Source organism: Cyprinus carpio, chromosome B6, assembly GCF_018340385.1.
Source record: "Cyprinus carpio isolate SPL01 chromosome B6, ASM1834038v1, whole genome shotgun sequence".
Classification (NCBI taxonomy): domain Eukaryota; kingdom Metazoa; phylum Chordata; class Actinopteri; order Cypriniformes; family Cyprinidae; genus Cyprinus; species Cyprinus carpio.
In genome coordinates this window covers 21,073,560-21,094,244 of record NC_056602.1, presented here as the reverse complement: position 1 = coordinate 21,094,244, position 20,685 = coordinate 21,073,560, and the positions used below count along the sequence as shown (strand labels likewise).

Genomic DNA, 20,685 nt, shown 5'->3' with positions numbered 1-20,685 from the left:
AATTGTGTCTTGGGTGGAGTGAATGCTAATTAAGCTAGACACCCAGAAGAACATTGAAGGTTAGTGCTAGGACACATCTGGCCTCAGTTTATAACATACTAGTGATTTATGTTCTGGTATCAATTTATATTGTATCTTGCATTCAGGGATTTCTGTGGACTAACACAACAGCAGAAGGTTTTCACAGGAGAAAGCAGTGATTGGAGAGTTGGATTCAGGATTAACTTATGTTGACCTTTTTTTGAGACCATCTGTATTTTTCGGCAGCTCTTGTTGAAATAAACTGATAAAATAAAAGTAGAAGAATGCATCACAATAAATAAAATGTACATTGATACATCTATGTGTTTTTTTTCCTCTAGCTGGATGACACCAGCTCTTCAGAGGGAAGCACTATCGACATAAAGCCTGATGAGGAGGAGATGGCTGTAGTGGAGGTCGTGGAGGAGTACTTAGACCCAGAGGCCTGCTGGACTGATGGTGAGAAATGCATGCATATTTGTTTGAAAGGGAATGTTCTTGATATAAATCTAACTTTAATATTATATATCTGTGATACTTCATCTATGATATAATCTGTCAATTAAAGTAATTGTTTGAATTAATTTAAATCAATCAAATTAATCAAATATATACATATCAGCTGAGAAAAATTATTAATTCAAAATTAAATTGACATTCCTAGTATATACTGTATTACACATTGAAGCTTCATTGGTAAAGCAGTACATTTTCTTTAGCTTTAGGCAATAAAGCATACATTGTGAGTGTTGATTTGATGTTAATGTGTATTCAGTAGATGTGTAATATGTTTTTCAGCCTGTGTGGCACGGTACAAATGCTGTGACGTGCCTATCACTGAGGGCTGGGGAAAGTACTGGTGGTTCCTGAGGAAAACTTGCTACCTCATCGTTGAACACAACTGGTTTGAAACACTCATCATTTTCATGATTCTGCTCAGCTCTGGAGCTCTGGTGAGGTCACACACATGCACACACATGATACCATTTCCAAATTTAAAAAAATATAAATTAGAAGCTGATATTAAGTGCTAAGGTGTAAACCACATTCCATGGATGCAGTACACTTTGATGTTCCATTAATTTTTGCACAGTGTTTGAAGCACATATTCCATCTTTTTAAAGATCAAATAAATAAATACACACACACACACACACACACACACACACACACACACACACACACACACACACACACACACACACACACATATATACACATACACATACTTTACTTTATTGGCAATATTTATTGATAACCAGAAACCAACATTTGGTCGCAAACTTGCTAGCCCCTTCTGAATGGCAGCTTAATTTAGGCTAAATGTGACCCTGGACCACAAAAAGTCATACGGGTAAATTTTTTATTTTCAATAAATAAGCTTTCCATTGATGTATGGTTTGTTAGGGTGGAACAATATTTGGCTGAGATACAACTATTTGAAAATCTGGAATCTGAGGGCACAAAAAAATCTAAATATTGAGAAAATCGCCTTTAGAGTTGTCCAAATGAAGTTCTTAGCAATGAATATTACTAATCAAAAATTAAGTTTTGATATATTTACGGTAGTAAAATGTACAAAATTTCTTCATGGAACATGATCATTGCAGTTTATGCAATGTTTAGTTTGATCTTCTGAGGTTAACATATTCTTAAGGTTAAGCTTCTTTTTACCATTGTTGAAAAAATACATTTGTAAGAGTTTAGATTATACACACAACACAAGGCCTTTAGATTATACCCAAATCTTTGAAAGCGATGCAAATAACCTTTATGCATGTTACAGATAAATCAGTTATTTAATTTGCTATAAATTAGATAAAGAGTGGAGACCTCAAAAATGTCCATGGCAATTCATAACATCAGTTATGGCATATGGCTTATGGCAACATCACTGAAAACGATTTGCAGAAGCTGATAGAATTAAATACTGAGATAAAGATTCTGAAATAGGATAGGAAGATATATGGGCATGGTGTAGAAATCTCAACTTTTCGCAATGTATATGTGGGAAACTAATGCGATGTAATGCTAGTGCAGGTAGATTTTAATGTGATTGAGGATGCATAGCATGCTGTGTTGTATATTATCTATTTAAGTAGCTAATGCCTATCACTATATTGCACTGGCCCCTGCACCTCAGCAGTCTGTCTTGGGGCTCCAGTATCTCATGTTTGCTGTTAGGGACTGTAGCCAAATGCAGTAGAAATGGCCCCACATGCAGACAATTCTGCTGCCTCTCTCACAGCTACTGTTAGGGATCTTGCCCAAACTACCACTAAAATGAAAGAGAGCTAATGTAAGTGGGGTTGCAGTGCCACACTTTGGTGATGTCCGGTACTGAAAGTGAAGAATGATTGCAAGGAAAGAAGCAGTTAATAAATCTTAAACATTTGATCAAACAAAACAATTTTTGAAAATAAGTTTTGACAAACATGCATCAAGGGTTAATTACCTTAATTTACTTTTTTTAGCAATGTAAATTTAAAATGTTTTCATGTGCATTACTCGTACAAAAATTAGTGAGATAAATTGAACATTCAGAAACTAAATTTGCTTATTAAAAAAAAAAACATCCCTTTCTCTGTTTTGTTTCTAAGGCATTTGAGGATGTATACATTGAACAGAGGAAAACCATCCAGATCATTCTAGAATATGCAGACAGAGTCTTCACATACATCTTCATCCTGGAAATGTTGCTGAAATGGGTAGCCTATGGCTTTGTCAAATACTTCACCAATGCATGGTGCTGGCTGGACTTCTTCATTGTGGATGTAAGTAACTTGCACTAATATCTATTAATCACAGCTGTTATCCCTTGCACTGCCTCACATCAGATGGATTATTCTGCAGATATATGCAGTAGTTTTGAGTATTTCATGGTGCACTGTCAGTCCTTTGGTAAATAATTATATTCTCAATACAAACAAACATTTTTTTCTACTCTATTCATTTTGGTCCTCATGGTCTGCTCTGAGGTCAGTGGTCATTGTCTTTATGCTGAGTTCACACTGCGCGATTTTAGCCCTGATTTTCACTTGCAAACAGGTTTTGCCAAATCGCCGACAAATGCCCAAAATCGGAGGCAAATTGTTGCCCGTTCACGCAAGTGACAATCACTCAGTGTGAATTATCAAAGACGTGATCTGAGAGAATCGCAGATGAGTCGCAGACGCCCGTGAAGTATTTGGCATGCTAAATATCTGGAGCTGTCGAAATCCTGCTGCGTGAAATGAGTTCTGACTGAAACATACATCGGCGATGACCTACAGCCAATGAGAAAGCAAGATGCAGGGCAGCGGGAAGTTTAGGGAGGACTTTTTTGTGTTTTTATTATTATTATTATTATTATTATTATTAAGCATTTAGACATGTACAAACAACGTGGCAATATCAGAACATTTTTACATTAGAAATGAAAATATACAGAACAGGTGCATGAAGAAATATATATATAAAAATAAAAATAAATATACATAAAATGGGACTTTTATTTTCCTGTAAATCATATTCTTCTATAAAGGACAAAAGATTTATTGCATTTTTCTATTTCATCACTTTGAGGGATTTTGTAGACAAGTTCATTATAAAATGCACAAAACGTTGGTTTCACTCTCAAGTACTTAGATTTGTGTATATGAAATTTTTCCAGCAGAAGTAGGCTGTTACGAAGTCATCTTTGTTATTGTTTGTCCGGGGAGGACTTATTATAGACCACAATATCAGCGTGATCTTGCAATATTTCCTTATCACTTCTTGCGTGGGTTTGGTTATGATACGTAGTTTGCAGACCAGACAGAGTTGTTGGTGATTCTTTCTATTGTAAAGTTATGCAGTGTGTAACCTCCTGTCGCCGATCTATCGTGCAATGTGAACACAGCAGCAACTGAATGCTACCCCAGATAGTCGTGCAGTGTGAAAAAAACAATAATCTGATGATTCTGAAAATCATGCAGTGTGAACTCGGCATTAGACTGATCTTAAAATTAAATTTGATCTTCACCAGTAGAGTGCTCAGGTGCTGCGACATGTTTCCAAAATATGTATAGTAATAAAATTGATTTATTCTTGTTATATATGAACTGATGTTACAGATTTTTTTTTACTGTAGAACAGAAACATTGTTACTAGTGACATTGTAACCTTATTTTATTTCAGTGTATTTCCCCCTTTCAAAGTATAAACACCAGCAAAAAACAATCAGAGAAAAAAAAAATCTGCTTAATGTGAATCTTGGGTATATGACCAGATTGAGCCTGAGTTCGTCCATTTGCAATCATGAAAAATGTGAATGTCAGAAAATTTTAATTTTACATTATTGTATCATTTTATATCTATCATAGATAATTCCTTTAGTTAAAACCACACAGAAAAATATCAACATTTAATATGAATTTTTCATATTGCTTTTCCATGTCTAAATTCAAGTGTGAAATCCAAGTTCATATTCCAGTAAATAATCCAAAGTTTACATACATAGGTTTCAAAATATCGTAGCATTTTTAATTAATTAAAAAGATTTGAATGCAATTATTAATTTCAGTTAATTATGAAATACTTTTTCAGTCATTTCCATATTTGTAGAGTGTTACTATTGCTTACAAAACATTGCTTTTTTTTTTCCTTTGAATTTTTTTTATTTGTATTTTTTTACATTTTCTTCATTTTCTTTATTTATTTTTAAACTGAACTATGTAGATTGACATTCTTGTAAATTAACTTGTAAAAATGATTCATTTGGAAATGGTCGACATGGTACTGACATCAAAGCCAATACCAAAAATGAACACATCTAAATGACTGCCCACATTTAGAAACAGCCTATTTTGGTTTGCTGCCACTTGGCAGGGCCAGTTGTCTGTTTGATTACATGTCTATGTGGATATAAGTCCTAAAAATGGTTAGTTATTGTCCCTGACAGGCACTGTAACCTTGTCTCTCTATAGTACTGATGGACACAGAGGGCCTGAGGGGGCATAAGAGGGCCGGGAAGTGAGGGGCCAGGGTAAGGTCTCTGCTAGGACTCTCTTGTTCTTTTACAGGAGTTCCTCTCTCTCTCTGCCTCCTTACTCTCCCAAACAGCCCTGTTACCTTAATGACTCTCGAATGGTCTTGTGTGTACCGTATGCGGTTGGTGTTTGTACGTATTGTGCGTATCTTGTGTGTACAAAGTACAGTGAACGTGCTTGTAAGTTTGTGCACACCTCTTCTCTAAATGTGTCCCTTCACCTCTGTTTTTTGTATTTCTCAACCAAAAGTTTCCTTCCAGGTTTGCTGTAAGCTGCTTTCCAAGCTTCGTCTGCCTGCGATACCAAAAAAACTAATCGCATACTAAGATCAAAAGTGCAAACATTTGGGTCGCCCAACATACAGTACCTATGACTGGTTAACCCCATGTTTAACCTTAATCTCTCCTTCTCTCTCTCTCTCTGTTGTTGAATACACATATATGCATACATACATGAGCAAACCCTTCTGTATGTATGTATATATCTGTTTACTGCCTCTCCAGCTCAGTGTCAATGTAGGGTCCTCTCTCTTTCTCCTTGACGTCCTCCTTGACTCTAACACTTTGGCCCATCTCTTTCTCTCTTCCTCCCTTCCTCTTTCTCTCTTTGTATAGGTGTCTATAGTCAGCCTTATAGCTAATGCGCTGGGCTACTCAGACTTGGGCCCCATAAAGTCCCTGAGGACTTTGAGGGCTCTCAGGCCCCTGAGAGCTTTGTCCCGGTTTGAGGGCATGAGGGTAAGATCCAGGGCTGCCCTATGCATGCCAGTCACTCTGTGAGAACACGACTGCATGCCAAAAACCACCATTGTGCAGAAAGCAAAACCACAGCTACAGAGGAATAAGCAAACCTATCAGGATTCTGGAAATCCAAATGACATTGTTTTTTTGGCTAAACCTATCCTTCAAGTGCATGTATCTTAAAACTATCCGCATGGAAAACCCTTTCAACATTGCGTCATGATGCAGCTGAAATATGAAGATATAGCTTCCTTTTATTGCTTTCTTAGACGTCTAGAGGAATAATGAAATTCCTCTTCCATTCAATTGACATCGCAAATAATCTTATAGCAACTTTTGGGGAAACTTATGGTTTTTAGAATAACGACGAGAGGGAATATTATGTGAAGCTGCCTCATCACAGCCATTCATTTCTTTTGTTTGGTTACCATTTATGCAACAACATTAGTTGAAGGCCTTTTTGTGATGTTTCTAGCATCCAAATGCCTTAAAGGTTCAGTGTTTCTCTCAAAGAACCTCCGCCACTTTCTAAAGTCATCCTTCTGTCTTCACCTTGCTCTTTTCTGCATCCTAATACTTATCCACCACCAATTCCTGCATCCTTACTCCAGTCATTACAGAATAATGTGTAAAAAAGCCACAGCTTTCTTTTTTGTTTGTCTGATCATTTTTCTCAAGGTGTGTAACTACAAAATATCTGGTTTAGGTTTAAATGGCTGGCCGTATGTTAGGATTAAATAGTATAATTTTCACTTGATAATTTGAGCTATTAAAGAGACAGCATGGTTAAAAATCTTATTGAATTTTTATGCATCAATCTTTTTTGATCACACTCAATAAAAATGTTAAATTATGTCAAAAATACATAGTTTTCAGTCCTTTAAGCCAAACGTTAAAGACTAATAGGCAATGTCAATGAAATGCAAAATCAGAAGAAAGTAGATCATTTTAACCTTGAACTTGAATAGAATTTGTATCCGCATTAAAACTAGTTTATTGTAGCCTTATCTATTTTTTTTTTCACTGAAGTTCTGCATTACAGTTCTTTGTATCCACTCAGTTGTTCATATTCTAGTTTTATCTCTTTGCCATTGCATATCATGTAGAATGCATGTTCTTGAAGGTGTAAGAAGAAAGTCATGTTCCCCCCTTGGTTCTATCGTAGCTAATCTCTGCATTTAAAAAATCATCTCATTGACTCATATACACCAGGCTTATTTGCTGAGCAAGCGCCACTGATTGCCTGAATGCCAGGAGTATGTACAGGTCATATTTCACTACCAGAGAATGATTTGTTTTTTAGTGCTCAAACAATTAATCGCGATTAATCGCATCCAAAATAAAGGTTTTTGTTCACATAATGTATGTATGTGTACTATGTATATTTATTATGTCTATATAAATACACATACATACATGTTCATATTTGAGAAAAATGTTATGTTTATATATTAAATATATTTATCTATAATATAAATATATACATGGAAATATTTGTAAATATACAGTATACTGTATGTGTGTGTATTTGTATATACATAATAAATATACACAGTACACACACATATATTATGTAAACAAAAAGGTTTATTTAGGATGCGATTAATCGCAATTAATCATTTGACAGCACTATTGTTTTTACTTATTTTTTAGAACTTTTGATACATTTCCTACACTTCAAAATACCTCAAATAAATGCAAGTTGCACTAATTTATGAAAGCCTGAATAGGAACATTGAGTTCCTTGTGTAAGGATCACTAATTAATGAGTTAGTAAGACCACAGACATCATTAACTATCTATTAAAATGTATAAAGGGGGTGGGGGCATGGCTACTGCTAGGATTGAGGTCCTGCATGCACCGTTATTGGCTGACCATCTCTGACATCACAGCTTTTGTGTGTACCATGAGTGAGAGGGTGATTGGGAGGGTGGGAGTCTTCTTCTATAATGTCTACCTTTACATTTCTGCCACAAATTAGGCAGGTAGTTTTCTCTTAATATCTGGGTTCTTTCATGACACTAAGTGGTATCCTGGTATGGCAAGAGAAAAAAAAAATGTGTTTGGCAGTTTTGTATTTACAGTATGTGTGAGTAATAATAAATCAAAAATGGCAATGGTCTACAAATTGAATTCCACATATCCTCTGGATACTGGTGTTGTTTTGCTTCTTCTTGTTTCTTTCTACTTGATACACCGTTGTCAAGCATGAAATTGCTGCCCATTCTTATTTTTATTAAAAGTCTGTATATTTGGTAAATTTTGGATTTTTTTAGATTATATAGCATTTTATAATAAAACTTTTATCCAATCATCGAATGGGAAACAATGTTGACTTGCAAATAAGGTAGCAAGTAAGTCACGAGAAGCAGATAGAAGCAGAACATGTGATATCCAGCATGCAGGCAGAGAGAAACCACTGTGGCTATCCTGTAAATTTGAACCTTGATGTGATTAAAAACTGCTAAAATTTCAATTTAAATAAAACATTTCATCAAACACTTAAGATAAAGAGTTTTCTTGCGTTTGTCTGTATAGCATTTGTCACTTTAATGTACACTTTATAGTTTTAGTTTTTTTTTCTTCACAAACTTCATTTCTGTTTGTGAATCAAGCCATACCAGTTTACATCATCTTGCTGTCATCTTTAGATTCTATGTTAAGTTACAATATATTTGTGTATTTATCTCCTTGCTCTTGGATGAAAAATTACAATTGGACTTTCGGGAAATTCATTATTAAGGGGTTGGCACATTGCTTTCAAAAGAGCTCGAAGATATGCACATTACATGTTTAACATATGAACATCAGAAAAGCACAATTTTAGTCTAACACCTACTTTCTCTATCTCTCTGCTTTTTATTTCTCTCTCAAACACTCTGTTAAAATTCATCCCCCTTTTTTGCCCACTTTTTCATTTTTTTTTTTTTTTTTTTTTCTGTAGGTTGTCGTGAATGCTTTGGTGGGTGCCATTCCCTCCATTATGAATGTGCTGTTGGTGTGTTTGATCTTCTGGTTGATCTTCAGTATTATGGGTGTCAACCTGTTCGCTGGGAAGTACTATTACTGTTTCAATGAGACATCAGAAGAGTATTTTAAAACTGACATTGTCAACAACAAGACAGAATGTTTGGCACTCATCAATGCGAGCTACGAAGAGGTTCGCTGGAAGAATGTGAAGATCAACTTTGATAATGTGGGTGCAGGTTACCTGGCACTCTTGCAAGTGGTAAGTCATCTCATATCTAAAACTTTTTGTATATCAGTTGTTTTAATACCCACTATGACCTTGCTCAGTAAACACAAATCTTCAAATTTGAACGAACATGAACTGTTAACTCTTTTTGAAAAAAGTTCCCAGCCACTGCCTGCGTTTTTGTTCATTTTCACTAAATTTTCTTGGCCCCCAGAATATTTTGTTGTATCTGTTTTATTCTAGCTTCATTGTTTTTTTGTTTGTTTTTTTTTGTTTTTTTTTGTTGTTCATTAACAGTTGAATGTAAGTAAGTTTCATAAAAAGCAACATTTTGAGCAAAAAGACGAGAAAATCGCATTTTTATCAAAGACTAAATATGGATTATATTCAGTATGATGATCAAAGCATAGATGCAGTAGATCGCTTCCATTAGCACCGCCAAAGCTTGCACAGTACTTTACCACTTCCTGGGTCCACAGTTCACTCAGTAACAGTAAGCAGTTTTGATTTTATGCTGTTTATTGTTGATGATTCAGAAGATGCATAATAGCACCCTGAGCATATAACAATGAAAACACAGAAAGCCTAAAATCTTTCAGCGGGGAAAAACAGCGGGGAACTGTTTTCTCATAAAAAAACGAGATAATTTGTCAATGGGGGGAAAAGAGTTTGTATTACTGTGCATAGCTTTAAGTTTGGTTTCTTTCTCCATATGACCTAGGCCACATTCAAAGGCTGGATGGACATCATGTATGCTGCTGTGGATTCCAGAAGGGTGCGGATGTTTTTTGTAGTTTGACACTGTTGGCTCTTCATTCAAGTGAATCACTTTTTGCTTATTGCTGCTTGCAGGTTGAGGACCAACCTATCTATGAGGACAACATCTACATGTATATATATTTTGTCATCTTCATAATCTTTGGGTCCTTCTTCACTCTGAATCTCTTCATTGGTGTCATAATTGACAACTTTAACCAACAGAAGAAAAAGATAAGTGTTTTCTCTCTTTTTCACCTCTAGAGAGTTGTCTTTACCTAAGTTTCTTCACTGTGCTTTGCACTTTCACACCTCTCTGCATTTTAATGTCATCTCCTATTCTGTCTGTATTTTCGTGAGACATGCTTTCAATTTATTGCTTAATGGCAAAATCTCCTTAATTTGAGCACATGTGATTCGAGCAAGATTGTAAGGTTGTAACCAGTCTACTTTTGTCCCTATACTTTGGAGGTCAGGATATCTTCATGACTGAAGAACAGAAAAAGTACTACAATGCTATGAAGAAACTGGGCTCAAAGAAACCCCAGAAACCCATCCCTAGACCTTTGGTAAGCAGACAGATTTGGGTTGCTTCACATATCAATGATTGGTGCAGTGAGTAATTTTATATTCAAACGTGTGCATTCTTTTTATATCTAGATAGGCAAAGTGGATAATTTTTTTTTTTTAATGTTTTAAAAATGCAATTTAAATGCAAAAAAGTTGCATTTAAAAATAATTTATCAATTTATTTTTGTTGTTACATTTAAATACATTTGTAAACATTAAAAAAGGTTTCAAATGTTTATTTGTCGATTTCAAAATAGTTTTTTTCATTTATTATTTTCTTGCTATATTTAACTACATTTGTTTTAATTAATTAAAATGTTTCTAGTTTTAAATGTTTTAAATATGTCAGTTTTTGTCAATTTCAAATATTTGTCCATTTTTGATGTATTATTGATGTACTTTTCATATTTTAGAACAAGAAACACTTCTAGTCCTCCATGTTTATCTCTGTATCTTCTGTATTCCTGTTTCTTTTCCTTTTCTTACAGAACAAAATCCAGGGGATGGTATTTGACTTTGTCACTCAGCAGGCCTTTGACATTTCCATAATGATCCTCATCTGTCTTAACATGGTAACCATGATGGTGGAAACTGATGATCAGTCAGAAGAGACAGAGAACATTTTGTACTGGGTAAACTTCATATTCATTGTAGCCTTCACTGGCGAGTTCGTCTTGAAACTCTTTGCTCTACGACACTACTATTTCACCAATGGTTGGAACGTCTTTGACTGCGTTGTCGTCATTCTGTCCATTGTGGGTGAGTGTTGTGTCAAAAAGTAAATTCATCAATAGACTGGTTATTTTTCTTGACATGTCCTTTCACATTTTATCAGCTTTGAACTGTTTTGTAATTTGTCTTTAATTTGGTTTTCAGGTATGTTCCTTGCAGACCTCATTGAGAAGTACTTTGTGTCACCAACTTTGTTCAGGGTCATCCGTCTGGCTCGAATTGGCCGTATTCTGCGTCTAATCAAAGGAGCCAAGGGCATCCGGACATTATTGTTCGCTTTGATGATGTCACTTCCTGCTCTGTTCAACATCGGCCTGTTGCTTTTCCTAGTCATGTTCATCTTCTCCATCTTTGGCATGTCTAATTTTGCCTATGTGAAACGAGAAGTAGGAATTGATGACATGTACAACTTTGAAACTTTTGGCAACAGCATGATCTGTCTATTCATGATCACCACATCAGCTGGATGGGATGGCCTCTTGGCTCCTATCTTGAACTATCCGCCTGACTGTGACCCCAATAAGGAGAACCCAGGAACCACAGTCAAGGGCAACTGTGGCAATCCCTCAGTGGGAATCTTCTTCTTTGTAATGTACATTATTGTGTCCTTCCTGATTGTGGTGAACATGTACATCGCTATCATCTTGGAGAACTTCAGTGTTGCCACCGAGGAGAGTGCTGATCCACTGTGCGAAGACGACTTTGAGTCCTTCTATGAAATCTGGGAGAAGTTCGACCCAGACGCGTCGCAGTTCATCACCTTCGCCAAGCTGCCAGACTTTGCAGATACATTAGAACATCCTCTCCGTGTGCCAAAGCCAAACATCATCGAGCTGATAGCCATGGACATGCCCATGGTGAGTGGCGACCGCATTCACTGCTTGGATATTCTGTTCGCCTTTACCAAGCGTGTGCTGGGTGACAGCGGCGACCTGGACATGATGCGACAGCAAATGGAGGAGCGCTTTGTGGCAGCGAATCCCTCTAAGGTGTCATACGAGCCCATCACTACCACGCTGCGGCGCAAGCAGGAGGAGGTGTCAGCCATCATCATTCAGAGGGCGTACCGAGCCCACCTGGCACGCAGAGGCTTCATCTGCAAACGCAGGCCTGCCAACAACAAACTGGAGAATGGAGGGACCAATCAGGAGAAGAAAGAGGGCACGCCTTCCACTGCGTCCCTGCCATCCTATGACAGTGTAACCAAGCCCGAGAAGGAGAAAGAGGATGACAACAATGAAGGCAAGGGCCGCAAGGAGAAGGGCCGAAACCAAAAAGACGTCAGGGAATCCAAGTGTTAAGACTGCTGCGGTAACACTCGTGGACAGCGATATTGATCATGACGATATTATAACAAAAAGTCATTTCAAGTGAATGGAAACCCTGAATCAAACTATACAGATGTACAGATTACTTTCATTTAAGAGGAATTCAAAAACAAAGCCGAAGTAACACGACAAAAAATTGTTTACAAACGTAACTGGTGTATGGAGGCGAAGAAAAATGTTGGGCTTCCTCAAAGCTTGAAGACACTTACAAGTTAAACCAAACATAATCAGCTTCCTGTGTGACACTGTTGCATCAAGACTCGATTTAAACAGAATCAAATATGAATTTAAAAGACCGATACTTGATCAAGTGTATTTTAGAGGGCTATATTGCGCTTCAGTATGGAACTCTTCACCGAGCAGGAATGGATAATCCAAGGGAGAACTAGGATCGAATCCCATGCTTCTGAACTGCGTCGGTGAACTTTCCATGCAGAAAACAAACACTGCTATTCATGAATGGATCAGCTTCCCGAAGCGGATAGCAAAGGAGTCTGCTCTGTTTCATTTCATATGCGTGTAAGAACTCAACACTACTGTGAGAGTGAGCAGGATAGACATGAGTGGGAAACAAAAACAAGAGTCTGGCTGATTCCAACGGTCTCTTTGCGTTTGTTAGCATCGAATATATTTTACATGGTCTTTACATTATTTGAGCTGCAAAAAGGAGAAAACAGGAGGAAAAATACGAATTTAACATTCTGCCCATGTCACCCTCAGTAACTGTGTCATGATAACTTTGTTATACCTGCATCAAAAGGCTTTTTTAGGCTTTTTCTACATGGGCTTTCACACAGGTAGGGGGGGGGTAAATAGGGGGGGGCAATACACAGCTCCAAATGAATAATAAATTATTGTGCTTGTTCAATGCATAGAAATGACTTGCATGATGGCATGTTTTGATCAGAAATTTTGCATGAGTAATCATAGTCCTCAAAACACTAATACAGATCACCACAGTGGCTTGACGATGTTCTAGGCTGTCCACTGGCTAAATTTACGTCCAGATATCGAATTTAATTTGAAAACCCAATTTGGCTCCTCTACTTAACATTATGAATCAGATTATCAAACATTAGGACAGAATTTGGGATTGGCTTCAGATGGTGCAAAATGCCTGTGACTAATCAGTGGCTTACGTACATTGAAACAAATACTAGCATTGTGGCACATTACTGGAGAGGAAGGATACAAGGGACATCCCATTTTTTGCTGCTCAGGAGATACTGAATGGGAAAACTAAATGTGTCGGAATGTGTGTGTATGGAGACGGGAGAAAAATCATACAAAATAACACTGTAATTCCTAAAGCTTCTTATTGTATTTGTATGCAGCAATATCGCTTACCTCACCTACAGCACTGCCCGCGCTGCGGGTCATATGGTAGGTGGGTCCAGACTCCAGGGAGGGGCAAGAGGGTGGGGGTAAAAGTTTGGGCATTATTAGAGGTGTAGAAAGTTGGTGGCATTTTTAATCCTCATCAGGGGTTAGATGAGATAAGCTATAATCGTTTCTGAGAAAGTGGCAATTTTTTTTTCTTTTCTTTTTTTTACATTTTAGAAAAAATAGAATTTTTTAGAGATTTTTTAATTTGATTTTTACATGTTATATTTCTTTAAAGAATTTTGTAGTGTGTCTACGTCTAGTCTCGTCCCGGTTTGTCCCTCGAGGATCAGCCGGACGTTTTTATGTGTATGAAGCCATCACATCTTCAACAATGGTTTGATTGTAGCCAGGACAAAAGGACAGGACTTGAGAGAGACAGCTGGATGGCTGGGAAGTCACAGCTGTTTGTCTGATTATCTGGTGTGTGCAATTTGTGTCTGGAAGTCTCTGGAATGTCTCCGGAGTGGAGTGATCCTCTCCTGCTTAACACTTTCAGACAGACTGATGCTTGTTGACTTTCTTCATTATTCTCAGGATACAACACAGTGTATCATGTGACTCTGATGTCATTGTCAAGGGCCTCCACTAGGTCCAGAGAATGTTTGTAATCTGGGGTGGAGCTAAAGCAGGAGCGCTCCCACCACATTGAACTCTCATGTAGAGAGAAGAGTAGGGCTATCTGACACAGAGCCAAGCTTCAGAGTTTTCAGACAGCAGGAAAAGTGTTGTTGTGGAGTTGATGATGAAATGAGATCCAGACTGAGAATATTGCTAATTCTCACCACTGTTCAACGGAGGGCCTTGGTTTTTAAATGTGCAGTTATTCAACCCCTGGTCAGCCTGGTTTCTCTTCAGTACACCACTACACTAATGCCAAATAACCATTCGGCACTGGTCCCACAGCAGCTTACTGTGAGCCAGGCAGCTCCACATATCAGAGCGACTACATTTTTTTGTTTCTTTTAGTGATGTCAGCGGTTTTCCCTTACCCTTCATCTGGTGTTGATGGTCCAGTTGCTGCATGCGAGGGTGTTGACCTGAACCAAAACAAAACAAAACAAAACAAAACAAAAACTCTGCTCAGCAAAGCTCAACCATTCTCATTTAAACAGCCACACAGACTTGTCTGTATAAACGACAACAATAAAAAAATAACCAATAACAGATCATACCATCATTTAAAAAAAAAAAAAAAATGAATGAAAAATTCATTTAAAAATATATTGTACTGTATAGGCTATGTTGTAAGCAGCACAAAATGCTGAAAAGTTACGAATGAACTTTTTAAGAGACTATAAATAATGTAATATATAATTTTATTTTAACGGCATGCATAGTTTTTTGTAAATACAGAAATACTTTTAAAAAATTACTGCTATTAATCTAATACTGAAAAATAATTATAACCTTAATAGAATGGCTTCGCTCATTGCCCTGGTCTCACTAGGTAGACTGTGACATATTTGTTAGAAGGTGTAGATTTTTTGACACACTTTTCACATTTAAGAGGGGAATCCATATATATAGCTATACAACATATGTATCTATGTAAACATGTATATGTACATATGTGTACATATATGAACACATATACATATGTATGTATATATGATATGAGAGCACTGTCCTCCTCTGTGTTAACCTCTGCTTGGAGTGGAGGTAAAGCACTACTGGCTGTCATATGCTCACGTTCTTCTTTCTTTCGTGCAATACGTTAGGTGAACAACCAAAACTCTGACCTGGCCCACACAGTGTATGCTTGTGTGTGTGTTTGAGACGTCTGGGTTTCTGAGAGAGTTGTCTGTGTGCGTGCACGGGTCTAGCTTTCAATGCACGGTGATGTAGTGGCTGCTCGCTATGGCTTATGTCGCCCAATTTTGGGAGGGGAATGCACTACCAGCAATTCATTTACACCCTGTGTGAATACGTCCTACCATCTCCAACTCACATACTACGTACATATGCACTGGACGCCACATGTTTCCCCCCATAAACCCTGTTTTCATCTTCCGGTCTAATCACCAAATGCCATGATCTTTCAGTCCAAGTCTGAGAGCGAGTGTGTGTGCGTGTGTGGGGGTAGGGAGGAGGGGATGAAGCGTGTGTGACGGTTTGGTCACTTTAAACGTGTGATGCAGCTTGAGTTAAGCTTAGCTTGTTCTTCATCTTTTAGATACACAGCAATGCAATTTGCAGTCTTAGGTTTGGTTAGGCTTTATATTGCTTTTCTTGTCTTTGTATGTTTATTTAAGGTGCCTTTTGCTGCCAATTTTGTTTGTCGAAAATGTAGATGATGTTGCATAAAATTCTCCTAAACAAATGGAGCTTGTTTCAAATGAGCACTGGGAGAAAGAACTGAACTAAAGAATGTCTGTGACATCTATTAAAAAGCAAAAAAAAAAAAAAAAAAAAAAAAAAAAAAAAAAAAAAAAAAAAAAAAAATAAAAAAAAAAAAAAAAAAATACAAAAAGCAGAAAAAAAGAAAATAAAAAGGGAAAACTTAACTGGCATCAGCCTGACTTCATCAGAGATTGTCAAATAGCATGGGGCCGGAAATAGAGTGCATTGGTCACTCAGTGAATCTCTTAAAAGTTGAGTCTGTAGAAAGAGAAACAGTTTGCCTTCTGTGCTCAGCTTATGTTAATTTTCAGCCACTTCTTTTATTTTTCTATAAATACTGTCTATTCTTTTGTAGCATGACCGAGATGCTATTTCCTTCATTTGCTGACAATAATTCAAGTGGTTTTTGGTTCATAATGTTGTTCTTATCTCTTGCCACTGATGTTGTGGAGAGGAGAGGATGTGTTGCACAACCACTTGACTTGGTGAGAATCAGTGAAAGATTGTCTTCATTTGAGCACGAAACCTTTTCCAAACAATAAAGCAGCCTTCCAGTTATGCCTGAGTGTTTGTTTTTCTTTCTTCTGTTAAAAATATTGAACAATGTACGAGTGTTTTTTCTTTCTTCTGTTAATAATGTTGAACAATGTACATTATGTAATTTGGTAAAAGAACATTACTTGCACTTTTTTCACATATAGCTAACCTACTAAACCCTGGGTTGTTGTTTTTTTATGTTTCAGTCTTTAACATTGGTTAAGATTTTAAGTATTTAGGTTTGTAACTTTCATACTCGTAAACTAGTTAACATTCTTATTTGCATATTTGCGGTGTCGATAACATTGACTGGATGGCCACAGTGTGAACACAGACAAATCTGTTTTAAAAACCGCTTGTTTAGCTCATGTGCATCAGTTGGACTTTATATTTCTCGTTGCTCCAGAACAGACATTTTAGTTACGGTAAGCTGTCTCCTCTTCTTCACTCCAGTTAATGTGTTTTCCATCATTTTACCTCAAAGGCTGAAACGACATACAGCCCATGAATCATTTCTGAATTGTTTGCAATAAAAAAAAATAAAAATAAAAAAAAACACACAGCCTGTGAATGTTTATATGACTGTTCAAAGTTCATGAATATTTAAAGGAGTCATGAACTGCCTTTGTTTTTTATTTGTACTGGTCATTATAAGGTCCACTTATAATGTTATCAACATTTTTGCATTAAAAAAAAAAAATATTGAAGTAGGCACATACACTGTAGAGTAGGCCATTTCTACGGTGGCTGAGAAGTGCAAAACAGATTACAATTCTGAAAGCAAAATAACAAATTGCAAATGCAAATCTAAAAACAAAATAACAATTCAGAAAACACAACAACAATTCAGAAAACACAATAACAAATTCGAAAACAAAATAAGTCAGAAAACACAACGACAAATCAGACAAACCGGAAGAGGTAGGTATAGTTTGAGACAGCGCCATTGGTTTGGGATTACTCACCGCTGACTGGACGGGACATCTGTAAATCAACGTATACAGAAAGAACCAGCTAAAGAACAGCAGAGTCGTGGTAGAAAGTTCGGAGATGGTCTTAAGTAGCTCAGTTTAAATGTATTGCATGAATTGCGCTTACTATGGAATAAAACATAGGGAGTGTCTAGTTACACTTTGTGCAAATAACGTATATCAACACTCTAACAGTGGCTGAAATGAATCAGTTCCAGTGGTGCAGATGGTAAAGTGTGTGACTTTGGCTTTTTGATGCGATCGACCCAGGTTCATCCCGCCTTTTGACAAACTTTTTTTTCAACATATTCAGCAGATAACAGCTTTGGATTTTCATAATAAGATGCGAAAATCCTTCGTACGATGCAATGGTTGTAATATCTGATATGACATAATAGTACTATGCAGCATCTTTTTAAAAACTGGAATTCAACACAAGTAATAACATATCTAAAATGTAAAATCATACAATCTACGACACTTTCCTGCAGCACTGCAGTTTTAAATTGATGTTCTTTAAATTCAGCTACGAGGTCATGCTGTGACATTTTGATCTGCTGTTGGTCACACAGTTTTACATGATGTGAATTCACCAAGCTTGAACTTTGGAATGCAGTGAAATGCAAAACTTTTCGCACAAGTTTGTGTTTCCAGTCTGATGCATTCGCATGATTTGAATGGAAGTTAATTGAATGAAAAGTGCAGTGTGAACGCCCCTTTATACATTACATGAATCGATGGGCGGGGCTAAACAGGCAGCGATGTAGAAACAGGGTTGATCTTCTTCTGTGGAGGCGGGGTTTAGCCACACTATTATGTAATAGAATGTTACATTCCAGAAGCTGTTGTTTTGGCAGACTGGCTTCAATATAAGATGTTTTAGACTAACAAGAAAGTTTTGAGTTCCGAAACGGGATGTTTTAATATATGTCAAAACATCAAGGGAATTTTGATTTCCTAGTTTATGACCCCTTGAATAAAGGAGTCCAGTTAATGATTGCTTGTTGCTAAACAACTGAAAGACATTTCAAAGCTCTCACTATTGCGAAAAATAAATAAATATAAAAATGTATAACTATTAGTTAAAGGCAGAGTTAAAGACAATAGTGTTAAAAGTCTACGTGCCTAAGATAAGGATAAGCAAAATGATAAACTACTCATCTTAGAGAAATGTTACATTGAAAACCATATTAGAATCTAAAAGTACCCCCTAGATGCTGATGAGATCCAGTTTGGGAATCACTGTTCTGTGGTGTAGGTGGGCTCACGCAACACTGACTTTGTAAGGAGTGTTGACAAACACTTCCTAAGGTTTCTGTTTTAGGTGTCATTAAGGGGTTGTGTATGTTCCCTTGCTGTGTTCTTATCATGATGAATTGAAGGCTGTGTTGACTGTTGAACAGCATTCCTCCACTCCATCCCTTTAAACTGTGAGCCAGACAAAGGATCACTAAAAACAAAAGTCCATATTCTTACATTCAATTGGTGGTTAAAAAAGAGAGAGAGACATAGACTGCCTAAAATAATAGGCATTACATTTTGTGGTACTGTACTATGATGTGAAATGTCTTTATTAGACTAAATAACTAACATTTACCAAACCACTAGGGACTAGTTTTATTTTTAATCACTTTATTACGTTTCTTGGTGCTCTTTACCCAGCACCACACCCAATTAATGATCATGAATATGTGAAATCATCATTTGTTTCAATGAAAGGATGTTTGAACCTTATTGAAAGGTTTGGGAAACATTTGGTGATACACGGTAACTTTAAATGTTTATCTTCTTTTGGGAAAAAATGCATTGGAGTGAAAAGACGGTGAGTAAATAACAGAATTTTCATTTCTTTGTGAATTATGCTACTGTTTGTGTAGTATAAGGATACATGGTAGATTATTTTTGAATCGTGTTATATAAAAGCGAGTATATGAAGTGCCAGGAAAGATTTAGATGTTTTCAGAAAATAATTGTAGATGGAAAGATTTTGTCACTTATCAATATGGATTGATCTAAATCAGAATTTGCGTGAGAGACAAAAATAAAACATGAGTCAGTTCACTGTGTAGACCCAGAACCAATCCCAAAAATGGTCTTTTAGGCTGCACAACGATTTTGATCCCTAAGATGAAAGACCCAATTCATCAGTCTAAGATTAAACGGCTCACACTGAGGCGAGGACAGTATTGAAACTTCTGAAAAAACTAAGCGCTGAGGGCTGTGTGTACTGGGAGGTGGGGGAGGATGGAGAGAATAGAGCATCTGTCACACTCTGCTGCACATTGACTGCAGGGAGCTGTTTTGGGTGGGGGGTGGGGGGGTCACAATATGGAAGAAGTGGAGAGTCAAAAGTCAGCATCTGTGTTTAGCATTTAATTTAAGAGTGGTAAGGACATCCAGAATGAGTAGAATGTGAAAATTATTCAAAATAATTATAGTAAGAATTGTTTAAGGGTGTATAAAAATATTTGGTGAATGGGTTTGCCACTAGAGGGCAACACACAAATGATAATACAGTACTGTTTTGTAACTGACAATATTCTAACTGTGTATAAAAATGTCCTTCCACTAAGGATTGGTATTAAAAATATAAAAAGAGAAGAAAAAGAACACAAAATCACCTTGACCTTTTCCTTGAAAGATAAAAAAATGATTAAAGAGCTTATACAGAGATACATCTGCACAGCCATAAGATTGTGATTTCTGTTGCGAGTTAAAGACCATGATATGTGAATGTCATCCTGGACAGGGTACAAGGTGACCTGACGGCACCAGCTTTGCATCTGGCCCTTATGGAAGTACAGTGCTAAAGCATAGTCAAGCATAAATACTGTTTACTGTAAAGCCTGTAAAAGCCGTAAACAGATTGTGGATTAATGAAACCACTGTGTATAATTTGAATAAGACTGCAAACATTATTTTTTTTTTAAATATATAAACAAAATATTTTGTTTTTTTTGTATATTAATGATTTATTTATTTTTTTTTTTTTTTTTTTTTTTTTTTTTTTTTTTTCATTTTAATGAATTTTTTTTTTTTTTTTTTTTTTTTTTTTTTTTTTATGAAAAATGATATTCTTTTGAAATTTCTATTCATTA

At 36.5% G+C, this 20,685-nt stretch overlaps 1 protein-coding gene across 6 annotated transcripts in view; it reads left to right on the top strand.

Annotated features, from left to right (window-relative positions):
* The window catches only part of scn8ab (sodium channel, voltage gated, type VIII, alpha subunit b), a 52,665-nt gene extending 39,551 nt beyond the window's left edge, over positions 1–13,114 (top strand). For 4 of the 6 annotated variants that reach the window (XM_042726177.1, XM_042726178.1, XM_042726175.1 and 1 more), the window contains exons 18-27: positions 363–480; positions 820–974; positions 2,622–2,795; positions 5,645–5,767; positions 8,716–9,000; positions 9,689–9,742; positions 9,820–9,957; positions 10,188–10,292; positions 10,782–11,052; positions 11,170–13,114. In XM_042726177.1, coding sequence (XP_042582111.1) covers positions 363–480; positions 820–974; positions 2,622–2,795; positions 5,645–5,767; positions 8,716–9,000; positions 9,689–9,742; positions 9,820–9,957; positions 10,188–10,292; positions 10,782–11,052; positions 11,170–12,326 — 2,580 coding nt within the window. In that variant the 3' untranslated portion in view covers positions 12,327–13,114. The remainder of the gene's footprint in view (positions 1–362; positions 481–819; positions 975–2,621; positions 2,796–5,644; positions 5,768–8,715; positions 9,001–9,688; positions 9,743–9,819; positions 9,958–10,187; positions 10,293–10,781; positions 11,053–11,169) is intronic. The other 2 variants (XM_042726180.1, XM_042726179.1) reach the window with 1 other exon arrangement.
* Positions 13,115–20,685: the final 7,571 nt, after the last annotated feature.